The following is a 20543-nucleotide window of genomic DNA, read 5'->3' as shown; positions in this document are numbered from 1 at the left end:
GGTACCAAAAATGCCTGCCTGTGCACAAGATGGAGAAACATTTTCCATATGGCTTTTTTTAAAAAATCATTTCCTGTCAATTAGCTAGAGGTGTAATAGCCATTCGGCGTACGCTGGTTGTCACTATGAAAAGTATTCCCCTGAGGATGTGTATTCTTATAGTCCCAACTTAAAGCACAAATAGAACTTGGACATTCTATATCCCTTAGTACACAAACTTTTGGAGATATCACGTGCATCAATCTCTCTGACAGATGCGGGATAATAGTTTGTGCTTCAAGACAAGAACCAAATTGTTATGTAGCTGGTGGAAAAGAGTCACGTGCTTCAGGAGCAAATAGAAAAACTGACATCTTACCATGAAGATCAGAAAGGCTGACTGTCATTTGCTCTCCAATTTGTCATGGACTTAGACTATACAAAACCCGGCTGGCCAGTCCAGGGCTCCATTTTGCATCTGCTCACGTGTCTGGAGAGGTGCTCGGTAGGAGCTTAGAAGTCTGTGATGTCTGTGATGTCATCAACCACAGCAATAACAACTGCAATAGTTAGATTGGCTTGACTCATTTATTCATCAAAAGTTATTGGTAAAAAAAAACCCAAAAACCAAACAGAACCGCCTTCCCCCAAAGTCATCCAGAGTCTCCAAACTTCTTCCTCCCACTCTGATCCTCCTCCCCTGTGCGCTCCCCTCTCTTGGATCCTCTTGGGCTCCCAATGGTCATTCGGAAATGAAATGTCAGGCCAAACCACAAAGTCAGGAGGCCCGCACACGGGTTATTATTGCACATTAATGATCTAAAACTAGACACACCCACACACAGTCACTGATAAGTGGATTTTCAATGCGCTTAATTTACCTACACAATTTACCTCCTTGTAAAGGAAACCCGTATACACTGGTGGAGGGAATGTAAAGTAGTACAGCCACTATGGAAAGCACAACGGAGATTTCTCAAAAAACTAAAAATGGAATTATCATTTGATCCAGCAATGTCACTACTGGGTACCTCCCCACAGGGAAAGGAATCAATGTGTCATAGGGACGCCTGCTCGCAAACGCTTATTGCAGCGCTGTTCACAGCAGCAAGGACATGGAACCAACCTCAGTGTCCATCAGTGAATGAGTGGATGGAGAAAATGTGGTGTGTGTGTACACAACACAATACTACTCAGTCATAAAGAGAAGGAAATCATGTCATTTGCAGCAACATGGATGGAACTGGAAGTCATTATGTTAAGTGAAATAAGCCAGGCACAAAAAGACAAATATTATGTGTTCTCACTTATAGGCGGGAGATAAAAATTTTGAATACCTGGAGGTAGTGAGTAGAAAAATAGATAACAGACTCCAAGCATTGGAGGGGGATGGGGAAGGATGAAGAGAAGTGAGTTAAAGGGTACTAACGTACAGTAAGATAGAAGGCATAAATTCAGTGTTTGATGGCAGATTAGGGTGACTGTACTCAACAAAAGTGTACTGTCCTTGGATGACACACACCCTGAGTACCCTGACTGGACTATTACATGTTATGTACATGTCACAAAATTTCTCATGTACCCCATAACTTTGAACAAATAAAAAACCTACCTTCTTTGTCACTTTATTTCAGTCTAAGGGGTGGGAATGAGAGCAGGGTCATTATGTGAGTAGTTCTTACTTTTGTGACAACCCTGAATAATTTTTATGGTGGGCCCCATGTGCCCAAGTGGCCACCCAAAGTTAGACAGTCCACTGCGGCCTGGCCACATGGTTAATTGGCCCATATCTCCGATTCAGCCCCCCTTTCTTTACCCTTGCCCCTTGTCTAAATCGCCTGACCTTCACCCCCAAAACTGATCAGGTCCTGCTGAAAGCCAAGTGTTTCTATTTCAAAGTGGAAAAAGTTGAAGGTGATCAATCATTAATTAGGCTAATAATTATTTAGGTAAAACAATACAAATGTTCCTTATGAAAATGTTGGTAGAGAAGACTAGGGAAAAGAGCGAGTTGATAGGTGGAGAAAATATTTTGGTAAACACTGTACTATCTGAAATTTATGAACCACCTTTGCTTATGGGGCATGAAAAACATTTCATCCATTGCCCTAACTTGCCTAAATCTTCTTTCAACGAAGCTGTGATATAAATGAATGAATAAATGCATCATCCCTTCTAACCCCACAGGACACATGCTGGGCATGTATAGGATCGGTTGCTATTATCCTTATATAGTGGAGAGAGAAACAAAGAGACTAATTTGCTAAGGGACTTTGCCTGAGGAGGTGGCAGAACCATTACTCCTTGAGGATATTTTTTCAGCCTTAATTTCCCCTCTCCCTTTCTGCTCCTGTACGGAGAGGATACAGAAGAGCCCCTTACAACCCCCAGTAGGGGGTTAGTGCTGGTTCAGTTGCCTATTTCTGAATAACAAGCCACCCCAACGTGTAGTGGCTTCGAGCAGCAGCATTTATTCCTTCTTGTGCTCCTGTGGGTAGACCAGGCTCTGCCAGGCAGTTCTTTTGCCCCATGTGTACGTGTGGGGTTGAGGGATGTGCAGCGGGGAGCCTGACTCTGGGGGACCCTTTGTAGGCTTCCACCTTTAGATCTCCCTGTCTGGGGCTCTGTGCCTGTGCACCCCCATCTTCAGCAGTCTAGGCTGACTTTCCTTGCAGCGTGGAGACTAGCCAGACCTCACCGGGGAGTGTGCCAAGAGAGACAGCTCCGGTGTGCGAGGGCTTCCCAAGCCTCTGTTTGCATCCCACTTGGTAATGTCCGTGGGGCAAAGCAAGCCCAGAGACAATGTTTGCAGGTGGGGGAAGGCGTTGCACAGGTGCATGAGCACGGGGAGGTGGTTTGCTTGGGGCCTGCCGACTAGATTAATGTGAGACCGGGAGGTGGGGGCTGTTAGGGCTGACACAGTCCATTGCTCGTGTCTATTTTGGGTAAAGAGAGGTGGAGCACGTACACTATTGTGTAGGTGGAGAACACAACCGGTTTAGCAGCCAGGGATGCTGGTGGTAAAACGTACAGTAGTGGCAGTAACCTATACTATTTTTGCCAGTGTCTGACTATGCACAGGGTGAGACAAGATGTTGCCTAGACTCTCCGCTGGGTCCTGCTGCGCTGGGGAGGGAGGGCGCTTACACTGAGGGGAATGGTGCCTGCTCATGCACAGAGGCAGCCGGCTGAGCTAGAGGCTGGATGTCCCTTTGATGGCAGACTTATGTTGTTTCCACCTGCTCCTTTTTCTAGCAAAATTAACAGAATTCAGGTTGCATTTGGACAATGGGAACAATGTAGAGCACAGGGTACAGGAGGCCATTTTTAAAACCTTGTGTTAAATTTATTACGATTATCAGCGTGGCCCTCCGTAGCGGTGTTCCAGCAGAACCGCAGCTCCTCTGAGCCACTTCCCAAAGCACCAGAATGGGTTCCCAGAATGTGATTGCATTCCCCACTCTGTCCCTCTCCCTCCCCAAAGGCATTTTCCTGGGTAGTTGTGCCCCAGGATCCCATAAGACACTCTCTGATTTTGACTTCCATTGTTCTTCTGACATGCACTGTCTGTCCATACTTTTGAGACATTTCCTTTTCTCTTGCATACAATTTGTGATATGCCCACATCTGGGGTTTCAGCAAGGGTGGTTGCTCTAGGGCAGCGTGTGTTGGCAATGCCACCAGGAGGGGCTGCATGGAACAGAGCTGAGAGGACCGCCCGGTATCACCAGGGTCCCAGGAACCCTGAATCCTCACCCTGCCTTTGCCAGGACCCGCTGTGCACATTTAGAGGATGAGTTTAATTTCTCTGGCTTTGAATTTTTTCATCCTCACCAGGAGCTGAAACCAAGAAATCTCTACTGTCTCTTCTCTATAATTTTAAGATAATCAAAATTCTCTTCACTGTTGGTTGACCTTTACCGGCTTAGGATTTTTTATTTTAACCAAATTCAATACGAGGTTAAGAAATTCATAGTTCTCACCAAACTCCAAGTAGAGAAAGTTATGTCTTGAGACCACTGGGCTGGGCGTGAGTCTGGAGGCCCGACCTGGGCGAGCCCATGTCCTCCTGGCCAGCGGCCCGTCGCGCACAGACGAGGAAAGAAGAGGCAGCTCTGGTGCCTAAGAGCGTGGCAGGCCAAGTCCCTCGCAAATAAAGGGTTTCCAGGAGGATACAAAACCTCTCACTTCCTGACACACGGGCAGTTCAGTGAGTGAAATCCTTGCTAATCCAAACCCTGTTAATGTGGAAAAGAAATTAAAAAAGACAGGAGAGAAGAGAAATGAAGATGATCAAATAGTACAAAACAGAGAAAATAATGAAGCTGATTAAAGTGAGTTTGTGCCACGAGAGTTTGTTGGTTTTTATCTGTATCAAGAAAAGATTTTATTATGCCGCTGTGTGTGCATGTGATGGTCACTGCACAGAATTCTTGCCTCCCAGGGACTCACCCTGCTGCTCCTGGAAAGTCACCTAGAGACAAGAATGTGCTTCTCCTTGCAGCAGGAGCTCTGCTGAGGCTTCCCAGTTTAATCAGTTTCTCTGCTGGAGCCAGAGTTATCTCTTATTGACTCAGTAACAATTAACTTTTTAACATAAGCATAGCCTTCAACCACAAATATGCCACAGTTTCAACACGTGATGTGTCAGCCCTTGAGTACTTGTTGACTAGGGACTTTTATCTTGCCAGGCCTCCCAAGAGCTTAACAATTCAGTGCATAACAAATATCAGAAAATTTATTACTGTGCATTTGGCTTTTGTGGCTGGCGAGTAAAGAATGGGTCATGGGAATGGCACGTCTCAGAGTAAGTTACATCTGGAAACCACCATTAACAGCCATTTATTTTTATACTTTCTAATCGTAAAATTAATATATTCTCATTAGAAGAATATTGGGAAAACTAGAAAGGAGAAAAATAATCACAGTTCCCTTATCCAATGGCAGAGACTATTATATTTCAGCATTTTCACCCCAGCATTTGCTTTTGTGCAATTATAGCCCCTCCTCACTATCCGCCCCCTCGCCTACTTATTGTTAGGCATTGTTACTTATTCTATGTGTGTTACCCAGATAAAGCTGGGTCGTTCTGTCCTGCTCTTTGTGACTTTGATAAAACCAACTCAAAACTTCTCTTCCTACATCCTATGGGAAGTTCAGGGACCTCCTCAGGATTTCTGGCTTGGACTTCTCACTTCTACTGAAATGTCAGTTTCAACTTTTTGTCTTGTGAATGTTTTTTAATCTTTCACACTACTTTGATCCAAGTGAGGGACTAGACGCATCTCCGCAGTTCTCTTTGTGTGTGAACATCTGTCTCCTCATTCCTCTTTAGAGCAGGAACAATGTGGTTTTGGGAATTGACTCCAGATCCAGCCTAAGCCAGTCAGATAATTCCATTCCTCTGCTAGGAATTATTTTAGGAACCCAGGTTTAAGCCAATCAGTGTGTGGCATTTCCCTGGTGACAGTTCCCAGTTCAGGGACAAGTGCATATACTAAATGATTCCAATCAGAATGAAGAGGGGAGTTTAATTTCACAGTTAGATAAGAGACTTTCTCTCCCACTTGTCGTGACTATTGTCTCAGTTGGCAGCTCCCTGCATCTGTAAGAATAAAGGTCTCCAAAGGAGGAGGACAGAGTGCGAGAATCGCAAAGCCCAAACTTCTGCATCTCCACTTCCGTGAGCCAACAAAGTCCTTTATCGCTTAAGCCCTTTTGAGACAAACTTTCTGTTACTTGCTGCCAAAAGCATGTTAACTCTTATGTAATCTTTCCTTCTCTGTCCCTACGCCCAGCAATATTCACACAAGTTAGCTAGGTACTAGAAATTTTCTCGAGCTGGGGGTTTATATCTCAGAACCATAAAGCACAAAATTTGACATTGAATATTGGATCTAACACTGTTCTGTAGTCATTTCTGTCCACATTTTTGGTTATTTCCTAAGATGGAAGTCAGTTGATGATTTCAAGCGCTTTTTGCTTCAAAGCGCCCGCTGACGACGGTGTGGAGAGGAGATGCCGGGGGTGTTGCGGGGCAGGATCCGGACATGGAGAAGCTGCATGTGGAAAAGCCCTGTCGGGCCACAGTCCTGGAGACAAGACGCAGAGGGAGCGGTGAGCCTGTAGGCGCGTGTGGCTCGGAGTCCCCAGGGGCCACAAGCTCCGAGTGGCTGTCTGTCCACAGGGAAAGGAGCTGGGGGAGATGGCTTTATTTCATGTTGCGGCCTTACTATATTCCAGATACCACGGGAAGCTTGGGGACAAAGATTGCAGATTTCCTATCGCCCCTTCTCTGGAGAGGTTCATGGCTGAGGTGAGCGGCAGGCACCTGGCAGAGCAAGGGCGGAGCTGAGCCGTCAGCTGTGTGATCTCCGGGTCACCCAGGACCCCGGTCAGTCACAACCAGGGGTCAGCAGCCGCCCCGTGTATTAAAACCCCTTCGGCCCTGGTGTCACGTGGGGTTTTTCTGAGTCCTGTTTGCTCTGCTTAAGATCCACGTTTATCCCGGGTTAAAATCATTCCGCGATGAGTCAGGGCCACCCGCGACGCCCCGCCCCTGCTTGTCTGCAGTAGGTCCAGGTAGACACCCGCTGTGTCGTCACTTTCCTGCTTAACGCCCTTCGGTGACGCCCTTCCTCCCCCTCACCCCACACAACCATGTGGGTAGGTCGGTGGGTTCAAGTGTTTTGTGGGGCTCCTCCCTGACCCTGGAATTCTGCAGACCCCACCCCTCTCTCCGCTTCCCCCTCCTGTGACCCCTCGGGCCAACCCTGCGCCCCCTGGCTGTCCCCAGGGCACTCGCCACCGCGGGGGGCCCTCGGCTCTCGTGCTGGCGGAAGTGACCTGCGCCTGTCTGGCGACCCTCTGTGTTTCTTCTGCACAAATCACATCCCACCGGCTGTGCTCGCTGTGGCGTGTTTGCGTGCTTGAGCTACTCTTCCAGGCAACGAATATCTTTTTTATCCGCACCCGTGACTGTGCGCTGGGCTGGGTGGGGGACAGAAACAGAGAGTAAGGGAGGGATAACTAGAACGCCTGTGAGGGAGAAGAATGCGACACACAGCAGGGGACAGAGCCTGTGCACTTGGAGAAACAATGGAGTGAAGGACAGACCCGGTGCCAGAAGCAGGAGAAAAGCAAAGGGAGAAGAGGGAGCTGAGCAGAGAGGAAGGGCGGGGACGGGGAGGGCTGCGGCCGCCAGAAGCAGAAGTCGTCCGCGCCGGGAGATGCTGCAGACTGAGAGTGGGGGTTAAGGAGTGACAGGAGCAGAGGGGGACCCAGAGCAGGCAAGGAGCTCAGCAGGCTGAGGGAGGCCGAGTTCAGGGGACGGCAGAGCAGGGGAAGAGGGACCGGGACAGGGAAAGCGCAGGGGGACAGAGACACGGAAGAGAGAGGCAGAAACACACGGAGTTAGCGGACAATTCAAACTTGGGAAGAAGGAATGACAGGAAGTGGGACAGACACTGCAACAGAGCGGGGGCCGGACACCCCGTAGGAGAAAGAGAACGATGAGCAGACGCGGGGAGTGGGAACACGCAGAAATGGAGAAAGAGGGAGCGAAGGAGAGAGAGACATATAAGGAGAGAAAAAGAAAAAGAAACGAACTGGACAACGTACACGTGGACTCCAGCAAGACTCAGACAAGGCCTGAGAGACCAGATCCCCAGGGGTGAGGAGTCCACATCTTTGCAGGGCACTGAGCAGAGGCTGTGTCACCATGAAGCTCTGGGGACATCACTCGGGTGCCAAGATGTGTGCCATCCAGCCCGTGGACACGGGGACAGGAAAGAGCCCACACCGAGCTTCTCTTTCACCCCAACTACTGAAGAGGGGCTTGGGCTGTGTATCCCTGGTGGGGGAGTGACCGTCTCCAACACTGGAAATGATAACTGATGACCGTGGAGCTCACTGTGGGAAGGACCGGTTTAGTGCTACCCTCTGTCCTGCTAGGGGCCTCCAGGACTTCTCTCCTGAGCTGCACCCCGACTGACAGGAAAGGTGCCCCTGGGCATGTTTTAGAGACCAGAAAACAGAGGCTGGAGACTAAAAACTTTACCCACGGTGACGCGGATTATCAGTGGGAGAGTGAGATTCTAAAACAAGATCTACTGAACTCTCAAATGTATGCTTTTTCCAGGGGTAAATAAAATGTGAAGCTGGATAAGAAGAGAACCTCAAAAACAATTTGAGAAGTAAGAATAGAATAAGTAAGGAAAGATGAAGCTTGGACCAGATGGGTCTCTGACTAAGGATTTGTATCAGTAGGGAACAGAAGCCACTTTATGTCTGTTACTCGGAAAGGGATTGAATACAGGGAGTTACACGCTCACACAATCGTTAGGAGGTTTGGAGGGGTGAGTATCAGCCCAGGGTTTCAGGAATGACTCTCAGCACTTCACAGAATGGACTCACTTTTAGGCAGCCATTGGAGCCAGAACTTTAATCCCCAAATCAGGAGTTTCCTGCCACCTCCCAAACTGCCTCTCAACCTCTCAAAGTGGGAGAATTAACACTGGAACACACAGTCTTAAAGCTGCTTCTGCTTCGACTGCCTCTAAAATCCCAGGAACTTAGAGAGTGCTAGCTGCAGGGGACTCCAGACAATGCAGTTTTTAGTCTTCCAGACTCTCCTGTATGGGAAGACCCTCCGGAAGGATGTAGCCAGCCAGTCAGCCCCACCCACCACCGGCGGGTCCCAGGTACTCGGGTAAACAGATGAGGGCATTTGTATTTATTCCAGAGGCAAAACCTGCTGACTGTCTGCCATGATCTCTCTCAAATTCTTCCTTTTTGTGCCGTTTTAAAGTTATTCTGCTTATATAGGGGAGAAACCTGCTCTTCTGTTCCTCAAGTGCTTTCTTTGGAAATTAAGATCCTTCTTTTATAGCAAAAAGGCTATGTCCTGGGCTTGCAGTCTGGTGCAAGGTCTTGGGGAGCCGGGAAGAGTCAGGGTTGGTGAGGCCCTAGACAGCCGGACCCTGCTGAGCACTAGCGCAGGTGGGCCGTGGCCACGGGAGACGCCATCAGGCCAAGGGGAGGCTCCAGCATCTGCACTTGGGTCTTGGAGGTTGTTCCTGGAAGACCTTTACACAGCTTTCTGGCCTCTCCTCTTCACTCCACATTTTGCCAGGATCCCTGGAGGAGAAATGACTTCCTTTCCATGTTCCATGAAGTGACTTTGTCACAAGCAACTCTTGCCAGCCCTCCTCCCCATCTCCAATGTCCCCAGGGCTCACAGGACCAAGGTCCCCCATGGCCTGTCTATCCCTGGTAAGTGTCAATCGTATTGTACAAACAATTGACAAACATAGGACATTTTATCAGACCCCATTTCCTTATTTCCAGTAGTATAAGAAAATTGAAGTCAAGGCTAGTTTCTGCATAGACAGGATGAACTTTAGGCAGGTGGATTTTGTCAGGCTCCATCTCACGAGGCTAAGCTTTCTCTGGACCCTGCTTCACAGAGGCCCTGAGCAGGGGAGAATGCATTTACTGGGACGGAGGGAGCAATCCCTCCCATACATTTGCAATCCCTAAAGGTTTGTAACCTATTAGGCTGTGGTTGTGCTGAGAATAAAACACAGCTTCAGTTCCATATAGAGCTGGCAAAACATTCAGGAAGCACAGTTTTCCAAGAGCTGAACTAATTATGCAACTGCGGCGCAGCTCAGTTCGAGCTTCCTGTGGTCGTGGAGAAATGGACCGTCAGAAGCAGAACATTTTGTGACAGTTGGGGGCTGGCAGCAGAGTGGGCAGCTCGCAGGAGGTGGGTCGTGACCCTTTAGCACAATTTGCTGAACAGGATACATGAGCACCAGCAAAGACAGTCTCCACTGGCCTGTTAATCATGAGATGATTCTGGCTGGACTTGCATCTGCAGATACTTTTGAGAGGGATGTGGGAGCTGGGAGATCTGTGACTCCAAAAGTTTACAAGAGCAGAAGACTCTCTGCCTGTGTGATCCATAGACGGGGCATGCAGGATGCAGCTGACGATGGGCAGAGCTGACAAAGGGGGGAGCAGGTGCAGAGTCACCGAATGATAGGCCATCTACAGCCTGTGACTTTGTCAACAAGATTGACACTATAAAACAGTTTTGCATTGAAATTGCTCACTTTCAGACTGGTTTGGGTTTAACTGTAAAGGATAAACCTTGTTCCTGCTCTTTTGTGCATCAGAGATTTAGTTCGGGTCTAAATACCTTTGCTAGTACAGTCTCCCTAAAGGGACACAGTGTAAGAGTGGTCAGAGGTCAGACAGAAAAATCTCAAACTCATGGCTCTGCTACTTAATTGCCGTAGAACTAGGACAGGTTACTCAACTTCTCTAGGCTATAGTTTCCTCAATGAAAAAAAAAAATCCTTCCTTAAAGGACAACTGTGAGAATAAGACAAAGTAAGGAACCAGGCAGGAGTTCTAGATAAGAAAATCTCTCATGCTAATAGTTGCTATGGTTACCAGACTTCTGAAAACCCGCCAGATACTGGGAATTCAGAGGCCCAGGGCTGGCTAAGGTATGGGATCACGAGTTCAGCTCAACACAGTTTTAGAGTTCTAGCCGGGCATGGGATACAGTCAACAGGTGAAGTTCTACTGCTTCGGCTGAGACTCTGAGCTCTTCAGTAAGGAGCTCAAGGGGTGAATTCTGAAGCAGGGGTACCTCCTTTTCTCCACATTGTTTCCTTCTCGGGTCTCTCTCTCTCTTTCTCTCTGTCTCCTTCCCTCTCTCTCTCTCTCTTTCTCTCCCCACATACATATAGGTCTTTGCTTGTTAACAGTACAGTTGACCCTTGAACAATGCTAGGGGTAGGGGCACCAGCACTCCCCACACACAGTCAGAAATTCATGTGTAACTTTTGATGCCCCCAAAACAACTGATAGCCTACTGTTAACTAGAAGCCTTACTGATAACATAGGTGATTAACTATTTTGCATGTTATATGTATTATATACTGTATTCTTACAATTAAGTAAGCTAGAGAAAAGAAAATGTTATTAATAAAATCATAAGGAGGGGAAAATATGTTTAGTATTCATTCAGTGGGAGTGGATCATCCTAAGGTCTGCATCCTCATGGCTTCACACTGAGCAGGCTGAGGAGGAGGAAGAGGAGGGTGAATCTTGCTGTCTCAGCGGTGGCAGAGGTGGAAGGAAATCTGCATGTGAGTGGTTCCTTGCAGTTCAGACCTGTGTTGTTCATGGGTCAACTATTAATCCGATCCAATCCTACCATCTTTATTCCCTTCCAGGTGTACCAGGCGCCATCACTGTGTGAACTTGTATTTGAGCGTGGTGTGTATGGGGGACTTGTCCTCGCTGTGTCAGTTCTCCAGGAAGTACACAGCGAGATGGGGTAAAGAGAGTGGAAGGCTCGTGGTGGGAGTAACGTGTGGGGAAGATAAAGGGGAGACAGTAGTCTGGATAGGGTGACCGCAGGTGGTGACACATACGGGACACTCTATCAATCCAAGGGGAAGCTCCAGAGCCAGCTGCCCTTCAAGGCAGCCCTACGGTGGGCAGGAGTAGCCAGGCCTGAGTACCCTGCCCTGCTCGGTGACTGGCTGGGGCTGCCTGGACGAGCGTGGCCTCGGCTCGCGTGGCTGCCCGGCAGCTGTCCGCTCCCTGAGCCCGTCCCGCCGCCCCGCACGCTCCTCCCCAGAGGGAGACAGGGCGCCCCTGACTGGGTGAGTCTTAGACCTGAGAGCTCCACGTGCTCACAGCTCCGTAGTGAAGACCATGACTCTGTCACAGCCTCTAGCACGTGCTCAGCAGTGTTTAAAATGATTCTCTTTAAGCCTCAAGACAACTTCAGAGATAATTTTTATTTTCTACATTTGAAAGGTGAGAAAACATAAGAGGTTAAGTTACTTTTTCCAAGTTCAACCGAAGGCTAGAAATAGCAGAGCCAGGGGATTTGAAGGTATGCAATGAAACAATCGTCCATGTAGAGTAGAAACTTGTCTTATATTCTTACAAAAATAGAGGGCACGCATTCAGCTTACCTAGAGAATGTAGGGATTTTGCCCTGGTCACAGTGGGGGGAGCAGGTAGGAGGAGAAGGGGGAGACAGGCTTTTGGACTAATCACGTGAATATGTGACACAGGTCAGGACAACGTCTGGCTGTAGAAGGACAGTTCATAGCCGCTGCCTCCAGAATGTTGACCTGGACAGTCCACTCATATTAACATTCAGAAAGTAAGCACAGAGGAAAAGTATATGGTTGAGAGGGAGTGAGAGCGATTGCTCTAAAAGAAAAAAGATGGACTACATTTTGAAATAAAACTGGTAAAATTATTATCTGCAGAGTTAACAGTAATAAATAAAATGACAAGAATTAGAACCCAAAACTTTAAACACAACTTTGAGTGTCAAAAATATCTTCTCCAGATGCCTTATTTAATATGAATTTGCTGATCAGTTCAATTACCTTTCTGCAGTCAGTTGGGGTGTATTTCTACGGATAATGAAGATGAAAACAATGAGTCTTCGTACGTCAGCCAGGATCTGCCCCACCGGACTCGTGGGACACGTTGCAGCCTCTGCCTCCATTCCCGATCCAGGTGGACAGGCCCAATTCTACCTCCAGGTTAGTTGGGCTTGCACTTGGGTTTCAAAAAGTGATAAAAATTTATAGTTCACTTTGAATTTGATAAGATTCTGGGTAGTGTCTTCAGAATTCCATTTCATTAGCCTGTCCAAGGACTTCCAGATTCTCAACAGTCCTTACCAAACCAGGAACTGAAAGGCCAGCCCTTTTTTCATACATTTACAGAGCAAACAGAACCCGTGTCGGTTTATCAACAAGACGGGAAAGGAAGTTTCTCTCTCAGGAAGCTCAAGGCGGAATTTTGATAGATCCTTAGAGTGCAAAGGGTGGTCATTGAAATTTTAATCTCTTCACACGATTTCATACAGCTTTACACACACACCCAATACTGAGAACCCACAGACACCGTGATCTCTTTCTTCCCAGTGGAGGGTATTTGTTTAAACCTCCTTCCCAGAAGAGCTGGGTTGCTGGACTGGCTGGGGCTGCCTGGGCTCGCGTGGCTGCCCGGCAGCTGTCTGCTCCCTGAGCTCGTCCTGCCACACCGCACGCTCCTCCCCAGAGCGAGATAGGGTCGCCCCTGACAGTGCTCAGGCCCCAGGGAAAGAGGGACAACGTGACAATGGACGAGCTGAGCAGTGCTTCTCAGCGCCTCAGAACTCAAGGTTGATTTGAAAGATGGCTTCCGATCTGGGGTTGTCGTGCAATATTTGTGACATACTTATACTAAAAAAATATTGGTTGTCTGTCTGAAATTCAAATTTTTTACTTTGCATTTTATCTAAACATCATCTGTATTTACTTACATTTTGAAAGTCTGCATCGTATCTGGCAGCCCTGCTCTAAGCACGGTCTCCAGAGCTGCAGAGCAGAGCTAAGGTGCCCATTTATTAATGTATGAGCTAGACAGTAAGGCAGAGTCCAGTAACCAAGCCATGGGGTCAGCTGGAGAGAACAAACAATGACAGATTAAAGGAAGAGATTTTGAGTTGTCGGAAGCAATAGAAGTTATTGACTGATCGGAACATGCACTGTGCAATATGATGGCATTTGATGAAGGTAGGACAGTTGCTAGCAAGGAGTGTCTAAGAGGTAGTACTGTTATTACTCCTATTTTTATTTTATTTTGTATATTTTTTAAGCCAGTCGATACTCTATTGAATGGGTGAAGAAACTGAGGCACTCGGAGAGCGGGTGACCCACCCCTGGAAACACCAGCTGTGGAGTGAGGGTTTGAACCATAGTCCGCCTCCTGCTGCTGCGCCTTGCAGCCTTGGTTCTCTCTTCAGGACAGCTTTGCGCTTTTATTTACTTATAAAAATTTTAGGTGCTTAAGGACATCAGAAACTCCCTTCTGAAGACAATTCCTCCATGCACAGGTTAGGGACGATCCGAAAAGCCAGACTTATCAGATTCTCCTTTAATATTTGTTGATTAATAAAAGAAAGGTATTGTTTTAGAAGAGGACGTTTTAAATAATAGTAATATGTGGCATGTTGGTTGTCTAAAAAAGCCAGAATTCATGAGTACTCTCCTATTAGTTGCAATGTCTTGTATTTCAGGAGCATCTGACTTCTAATCTATTCACGGGTTCATTAAGACCCTGGTTGAGCACGTGTGTGTCAAGCCCTGCACGAGACACTGGACGTGGTCATGGAAAGGTGCCGTGTGCAGAGTCCCCGCCTTCTGGGAACCTGTCGTTCTCTTCCTGCCTTTTGTGTAGGGCTGGATTTTTCCTTTGTCCCTCCAGAGCCCACCAACCCTGTTATGTGGCCCAGAAGACCAGCCTCTTCCCCTGTCATCTTCTGAGATCTCTGCTTTTCGCTGGGCTTGGTCCGTAGCAGGGTGGAGAGAGGCTGAGCTTTCCTGCCTGTGCACTCTCTCAGAGACATTCGCTCCCCCTCTGGAGCCTCTGGTTCTGTCGGCAGCCCCTCTCCACAGCCAGAGCCCTGAGTTCTGGTAAGTGTCCCTGTCTCCTGGTCCCCAACAGGCTTAGAGGTGATAAGGGCCTCTGCTTGTCGCTTATCTCCGGGGTTTTGCTACAGGTTGTTGGTCTCCTTAATCCTGTCCTGGCTTTTCTAGATAGTCTGTCAACTTAAGTATTTTCGGCGACCCCTTTGAGTGCATCATCTCTTTCCCTGGGACCCTGACTAATGCGAGCATGGCAATCCCTCCTATGGCTACTGCTTTGCAGATTGTCCATAAATTCTGACCAAAACAATAAATAAATTTGATCCAAAGACAAAAACACTGAAGCAACGAAATACGCTTAGGAGAAAGTAAAACTACAGGCCAGGAGTAGGAGCTCATGCCTGTAATCCTAGCACTCTGGGAGACCCAGATGGGAGGATCACTTGAGGTCAGGAGTTCGAGACCCCATCTTTACCCAAAATAGAAAAAATTATCCAGGCATGGTGGCACATGCCTGTAGTCCCCAGCTAATGGGGAGGCTCAGAGAGGAGGATCGCTTGAGCCCAGGATTTTGAGGTTGCAGTGAGCTGTGATGATGCCACTGCAGTTTACCCAGGGTGATAGAGTGAGACTCTGTCTCCAAAAAAAAAAAAAAAGAAAGAAAGAAAGAAAGTAAAACTGCAATTGACATGCATACTGACTGCGCACCAAGGAAAAGAGAGGCCGGCAGTGTCAGTACAGTGGACCCATGAACAACATGGGGATTGGGGGTACTGACCCCATGCAGTTGAAAGTCCACGTATAACTTTTGACTCTCCCAGAATTTAACTACTAATAGCCTACTGTTGCCTGGAAGCCTAACCAATGACATAAACAGTCAATTAGCACATATTTTGTATGCTATATGCATTATGTACTGTGTTCTTACAGTAAAGTAAGCTAGAGAAAAGAAAATATTATTAAGAAAGTCAGAGCCTGGTGCAGTGTTGTGCACCTGTGGTCCCAGCTACTCAGGAGACTGAGGCGGGAGGATTGCTTGAGCGCAGGGGTTCGGAGGTTACAGTGAGCTACGACTGTGCCACTGCACTCCAGCCTGGGCAACAGAGCAATAACTCATTTCTAAAAAAAAAATGTTACTAAGAAAATGATAAGGAAGAGAAAATATATTCACTGTGGAAGAGGTGGAGGTGGAAGAAGAGGCAGGAGAGGCAGGTGCAGTCAGGGTAAGTTTTATCGAGAAGAATCTGTGTAGAAGCGGAGCCACGTGGTTCAGGCTTGCATTGTTCAGGCTGCTTGTGTTGCACTAGTCAGCTACGCAGTGTGTTCCCGTTGCACTGACCAGGGCCCGCCCCACAAGGACTCGTGTGCATGATTTATCAACGCATCACGTACTCGCGTAGCCATGCAAAGAGCATCCCCTGCTAAACCACACGGTGCACACATTTTTGTAAATGTATCTTTTATATGCACGTATGCATTATCCACATCTCACATAAAGAAGAGCTAAAAGAACTGATTAGGTTTAGCAAGGAAGAAAGCCGCTACCCAAGACAAATGACTGCTGTGTTTACTCAGACATTTCTCAGAGGACCAAGCATGTTTTGAGCTGCACTAAGAGATCTCATAAGGAATAAAGAAGGATGTTCTGGGGAAGAAGATTCTGCTTCTGTGGAAGGGAAAACTTTGTAACAGTGTGAGGTCCCAGAATAATTTTCCAGTTTAGCTGTGTGCTGTTTGTTCATAAGAATCACTTTGGATTTTGGTCACATAATATATTCGATACTTAAAAGATAATTCTATGAGCTCAATTACATGGCATAAGTAGCTTTTTAAAAAGGTTTGCTGGGTGGTCCCTGATAGCCTCTCGTAACGTAAGGCTAAGGCTTGCTTTTTTTTTTTTTTTTTTGGTCATCTGTTAAGAGACTTAATGGGAAACGGCATCTCACTAGAAATGCATAGGAGTTAATAGTCTTTTGCATATTACGTGTTTGTGATATTAAACAAAAAGTAACGTACAGTGTGTTCACATATATAAAAGTGGCGGAACACTGCCTGGCTTATAGCAAGTGCTATGTAAGTGCCTGCTGGTATTATTGTTGTTGTCGTTGTTCTACTTCGATGACATCTTGTCACATCACAGTTCTAGTTCCAGCGGGTCAAGCGTCACTCCTCCAGCAGTGGCTGCGCTGCACCTGCCAACAGCACGGCCACCCCCAGCCTTTCCCTTCCCAGGGGTGGTATGTATTGGCTGTCACTACCCCCATCCCTGTGGGAAGTCACATCTGGTCTCTACTTCTACAAAGACCCCGAAAAGATGGAAAAGGAAGGGCAGGACACTGCTGAAAAGGCGGTGACCAAGCAGGAGCTTCAGAGCATGGCCTGCCCGGCTCTCGAGTTTCTGCCCATCCGCCAGGCCCGGCTGCCGGTGCAGTGGGGCCAGCTGCAGCTCCGCCACCTGGGCCGCGACGGGGTGCAAGTAGCCCCAGACGGCCACACGGGATTCTCCCACAGAAGCTGCCTCCTGGGCAGATGACGGAGATGAGACTGAGGGGAAATCACCATCAGTCTCTGAATAAAAACAGAGTGCGACTCTGTGTCGGGCAATCACAGTGTGCCCTCGATCCCACGCAACCGCCGGTTACAAACACTGTCACCAGTAACTTTAAACTAGACCCGACTGTTCAAGCTATAAATTAGTTGTTAAACCTTAGTTATTTAATAATTAAGTCAGACATTTCTAATTTTGTACTTTTTTATTTCCTCAAAATGTTTTCAAGTCGTTGTAAGATTCTGATTAACTTCTTGGTCATTTTCACAGAGCATGAGGCTTATTTTTATTTTTGGTTCATGTCAAAAGGTAACTAATATTAATTTGTCATTGCACTTATCATTTTTAGATACATAACTCATTGCAGTGGAAAAGACCTGAGAGATTTCTTTCTTTCTTTTTTTTTTTTTTGAAACAGAGTTTCGCTCTGTTGCCCGGGCTAGAGTGCCGTGGCGTCAGCCTAGCTCACAGCAACCTCAGACTCCTGGGCTCGAGCGATCCTCCTGCCTCAGCCTCCCGAGTAGCTGGGACTACAGGCATGCGCCACCATGCCCGGCTAATTTTTTTCTATATATATTTTTTAGTAGGCCAGATAATTTCTTTCTATTTTTAGTAGAGACGGGGTCTCGCTCTTGCTCAGGCTGGTCTTGAACTCGTGACCTTGGAGCGATCCACCTGCCTCAGCCTCCCAGAGTGGTAGAATTACAGGCGTGAGCCACCGCACCCGGCCAAGATTTCTAAATAGAAGAAATCTCTGAGGTCGTCCCTCCCATGTTGTAGAAACATTGCTTCTTTTAGATATGAATCCATATTTTTATCAGTTTGAAAGCAAAATATGATGTAATTGCCCACCTCTGACATGACTTTAACCAGGAAGCTTGTCCCTTTTTTAGGTCTTGAAAAAGTTCATCCATAGCAAGAAACCCTTCAAGAATAAAAATACATCACTTTATTTACGTTCAATTCAACCAGTACTTGTTGATCATTTATTATGTATTAAGCACAATTCTGGGGTCTGTAAATTCAGAGATGACTGAAGTGTCCCTGTCCTTAAGAAGTTCACTATTTCTTCCTGAAATGGGAAGCTAGACAAGGCATTCTAGAACAATGTGGGGAGTTTTTTAGCTGAAGCCTGGTATACAGAGTTCTGACAGAGCCCCAGAGGAGGCTGATGATTCCTTCTGAAGGGAGCTTGGTCTTATTTGGTTACATGCCTGTCCCCTTTAAGAGACTAGACTCTGCTTGAGGACAAGGACCATGTATTCATTGCTCTTTATTCCTACTGAAAGTACAGGGCTCAACTTATCTTTCTCATATAAAAGAAAGAAAGAGATGGAGAAAGAGAGAGAGAGAGAGAGAAGTAGAAAGGAAGGAAGGAAGGATGTTATTTGCTAAACTGTGTATTCCCAAAATTGATATGTTGAAGTCCTAACCCCAGGTATCTCAGAATGTGACTCTATTTGGGAATAGAATCCTTAAAGAGGTAATTAATATGAAAGAGGTCACAAAGGTGGGCCCTAATCCAATATGACTGATGTCCTAATAGGAAAAGGCAATCAGAACACAGACGGACACAGACACACACAGAGGGATGACCATGTGAAGACACAGGGAAGATGGACATTTACAGGCCAAGGAGACAGACAGACCTCAGAAGAAACCAAACCTGCTAACATCTTGATCTCAAACTTCTAGCCTCCAGTACTGTGATACAATAAATTCTTGTTGTTTAATCCATTTGGTCCATGATATTGGTTATGGCAGCTCTAGTAAACTAATACAGAAAGAAGGAAAATAAGAGGTGATTCTTGAGTCAAACACCAAAGAGCAAATATGATTTTTCCAAACTGGAAAAGGAAAAGGGAATGATTAATTCTGTCCAGAATAGGAAAAGAATCAAGATTTCACAGAAGAGATGACATTTGAGCCAAGCATTGAGGGGTTGCCAGAATCTGTCACTTGGAGAAGGAGAAAAGAGGTTAAAGCATAAGAGGAAGAGTGACCTTTTCACAAAGAACCACGCGCACTTGGAAAATGGGCCCAGCAGGCTGTCTGGGCTGTGAGTTTGAGGTGCAGGGGTAACGGGAGATGAGTTGGGCAAGTAGATTGAAACCGGACTGTGGAAGACCAATGGTCGACCACGAAGGGAGTTCGCATAGTAGAAAAATTGATCAGGTCTTTAGATTAGAGACAGACACCAGGAAGGGAGGAAGGGAAGGGTGAAGAGAGAGCAGGAAGTTAAATAGCATCTGTCATAATGGTGCAGACAGAAGGGTAGGAGGTTCTGAAGTGGACAGGGAGCCATAGAATTGAAAAGTTGAAAGTCAGTGTAACATTGTGGGTAGAACCTCTACAAGTGATTGACCACAGCAGAAGCTGTGTCCAAAAATAATACTAAGATTCTGAGTTGGTAACGAGAAGAGGACTATACCAGGGTCAGAAATACAAAGTCGGGAGCAGGTCTTGGCTATGGTTGATGGGAGGTGATGATTTGATTTGAGATGAGATGTATGACAAAATCAATGTGTGTTGCAGTAATTAGGAGAGCTCTAGAAGGGAGAGCTTCACCCTGTGACAGGGGGATTTAATGGTATCTGGCCCCCTCATCAAGCCACGGAGGCCACATCACATCAGAGCAGATCTCCCATGTCTGGCTGTGTCCCAGGCTGAGTTGTAAACCACTAATGGACACGCTGGGCCTTCTGTGGCCCCAACCCTGCTGACTTCTGCCCTTGAGTTTCCACATATCACATTTGGCTGTCATCTCTTCTTACAACAATCCTTTCCCTAAGAAAGAATAGGCTCTGTAATGTGCAGTAACAAACACCCCCAAATCTCAATGGCTCAAAACAACAATGCTTCATTTCTTGTTCACATGACATGTCCATGTCGTCATTGTCCTTCCTCTGGGTCCTGGCCACGGAGCCACTGTTCACAGTCATCACGGCACAGGGAAGAGAAAGCTTGGCAAAGCCTCCGGGGCACTTCAAACTTCCGTCCCAGAGAGGCCCAAGGGGAAAGAGGCACCTGCCTGTGTGGACGCAGTCCTGACGGTGCGTGTGAGGAGGCGGCCTTGACCTCCCAGCCCTCACAGTTGCTATGTCCTTCCCATGTTCCTTCCCAGGAGCATGGAAGCCCTCCGCAGCAGAGAACCCTGGCACATGCTACACTGACCCAGTGATCAAGGCGAAGGCGTCAGTGATCAGCTATGTTGGGAGTGTGACCCGAGAGGCCGTGACGAGAAGGCATCTGACCTCTGTGGTCTCCCCCACAGACCCGCAGCCTTCGTCTACTCACGGGGACATCAGACTGAGCACGTTCTACAACGCGCTCACCCGGGACGCCTCAAAGCTGCCTAGGTCACCAAAACAAGGAAAGCCTGAGAAGCTGTCACAGAACAGAGAGGCTAAGAAGAGATGACAGCCAAATGTGATACGCAAGGGACTCTGTGGAATCCTGGACAGAAAATGGACATAAGGTGAAAACTAGTGAAATCATTCAGATACCGTGTGGAATTTAGTTAATAGTGATGCTAACTAAGTAAGGTCGGTCCC

General features: G+C 47.1%; 1 protein-coding gene across 6 annotated transcripts; it reads left to right on the top strand.

Annotated features, from left to right (window-relative positions):
* The first annotated feature begins 4741 nt into the window (after positions 1-4741).
* Positions 4742-18630, top strand: LOC123626883. Of its 6 annotated transcripts, XM_045536110.1 has the most exons (8): positions 4742-4786; positions 5928-6096; positions 6223-6295; positions 11232-11335; positions 12421-12569; positions 14093-14191; positions 14281-14489; positions 18536-18630. In XM_045536110.1, the coding sequence occupies exons 1-6, from the start codon at positions 4759-4761 to the stop codon at positions 14107-14109; spliced, it is 540 nt and encodes a 179-aa protein (XP_045392066.1). In that variant the 5' UTR covers positions 4742-4758; the 3' UTR covers positions 14110-14191; positions 14281-14489; positions 18536-18630. The 6 variants fall into 6 exon arrangements, with proteins under 6 accessions (XP_045392066.1, XP_045392064.1, XP_045392065.1 ...); XM_045536108.1 differs by lacking the exon at positions 14093-14191; XM_045536109.1 differs by lacking the exon at positions 14281-14489.
* Positions 18631-20543: the final 1913 nt, after the last annotated feature.

The sequence above is a fragment of the Lemur catta genome, chromosome 23 (assembly GCF_020740605.2).
Source record: "Lemur catta isolate mLemCat1 chromosome 23, mLemCat1.pri, whole genome shotgun sequence".
Lineage (NCBI taxonomy): Eukaryota > Metazoa > Chordata > Mammalia > Primates > Lemuridae > Lemur > Lemur catta.
The sequence above is the reverse complement of the archived record's forward strand: the minus strand, read 5'-3'. Positions and strand labels throughout refer to the sequence as shown.

Bases quoted from the DNA above. Each gene is read 5' to 3' on its own strand.
- LOC123626883 (XM_045536106.1), top strand. From the start codon at position 9,143: ATGTTCCATGAAGTGACTTTGTCACAAGCAACTCTTGCCAGCCCTCCT. The intron at 9,253-11,231 runs GTAAGTGTCAAT...ATTCCCTTCCAG, and splicing joins CCATGGCCTGTCTATCCCTG to GTGTACCAGGCGCCATCACT. The intron at 14,192-14,280 runs GTGCCGTGTGCA...TTGTCCCTCCAG, and splicing joins CTGGACGTGGTCATGGAAAG to AGCCCACCAACCCTGTTATG.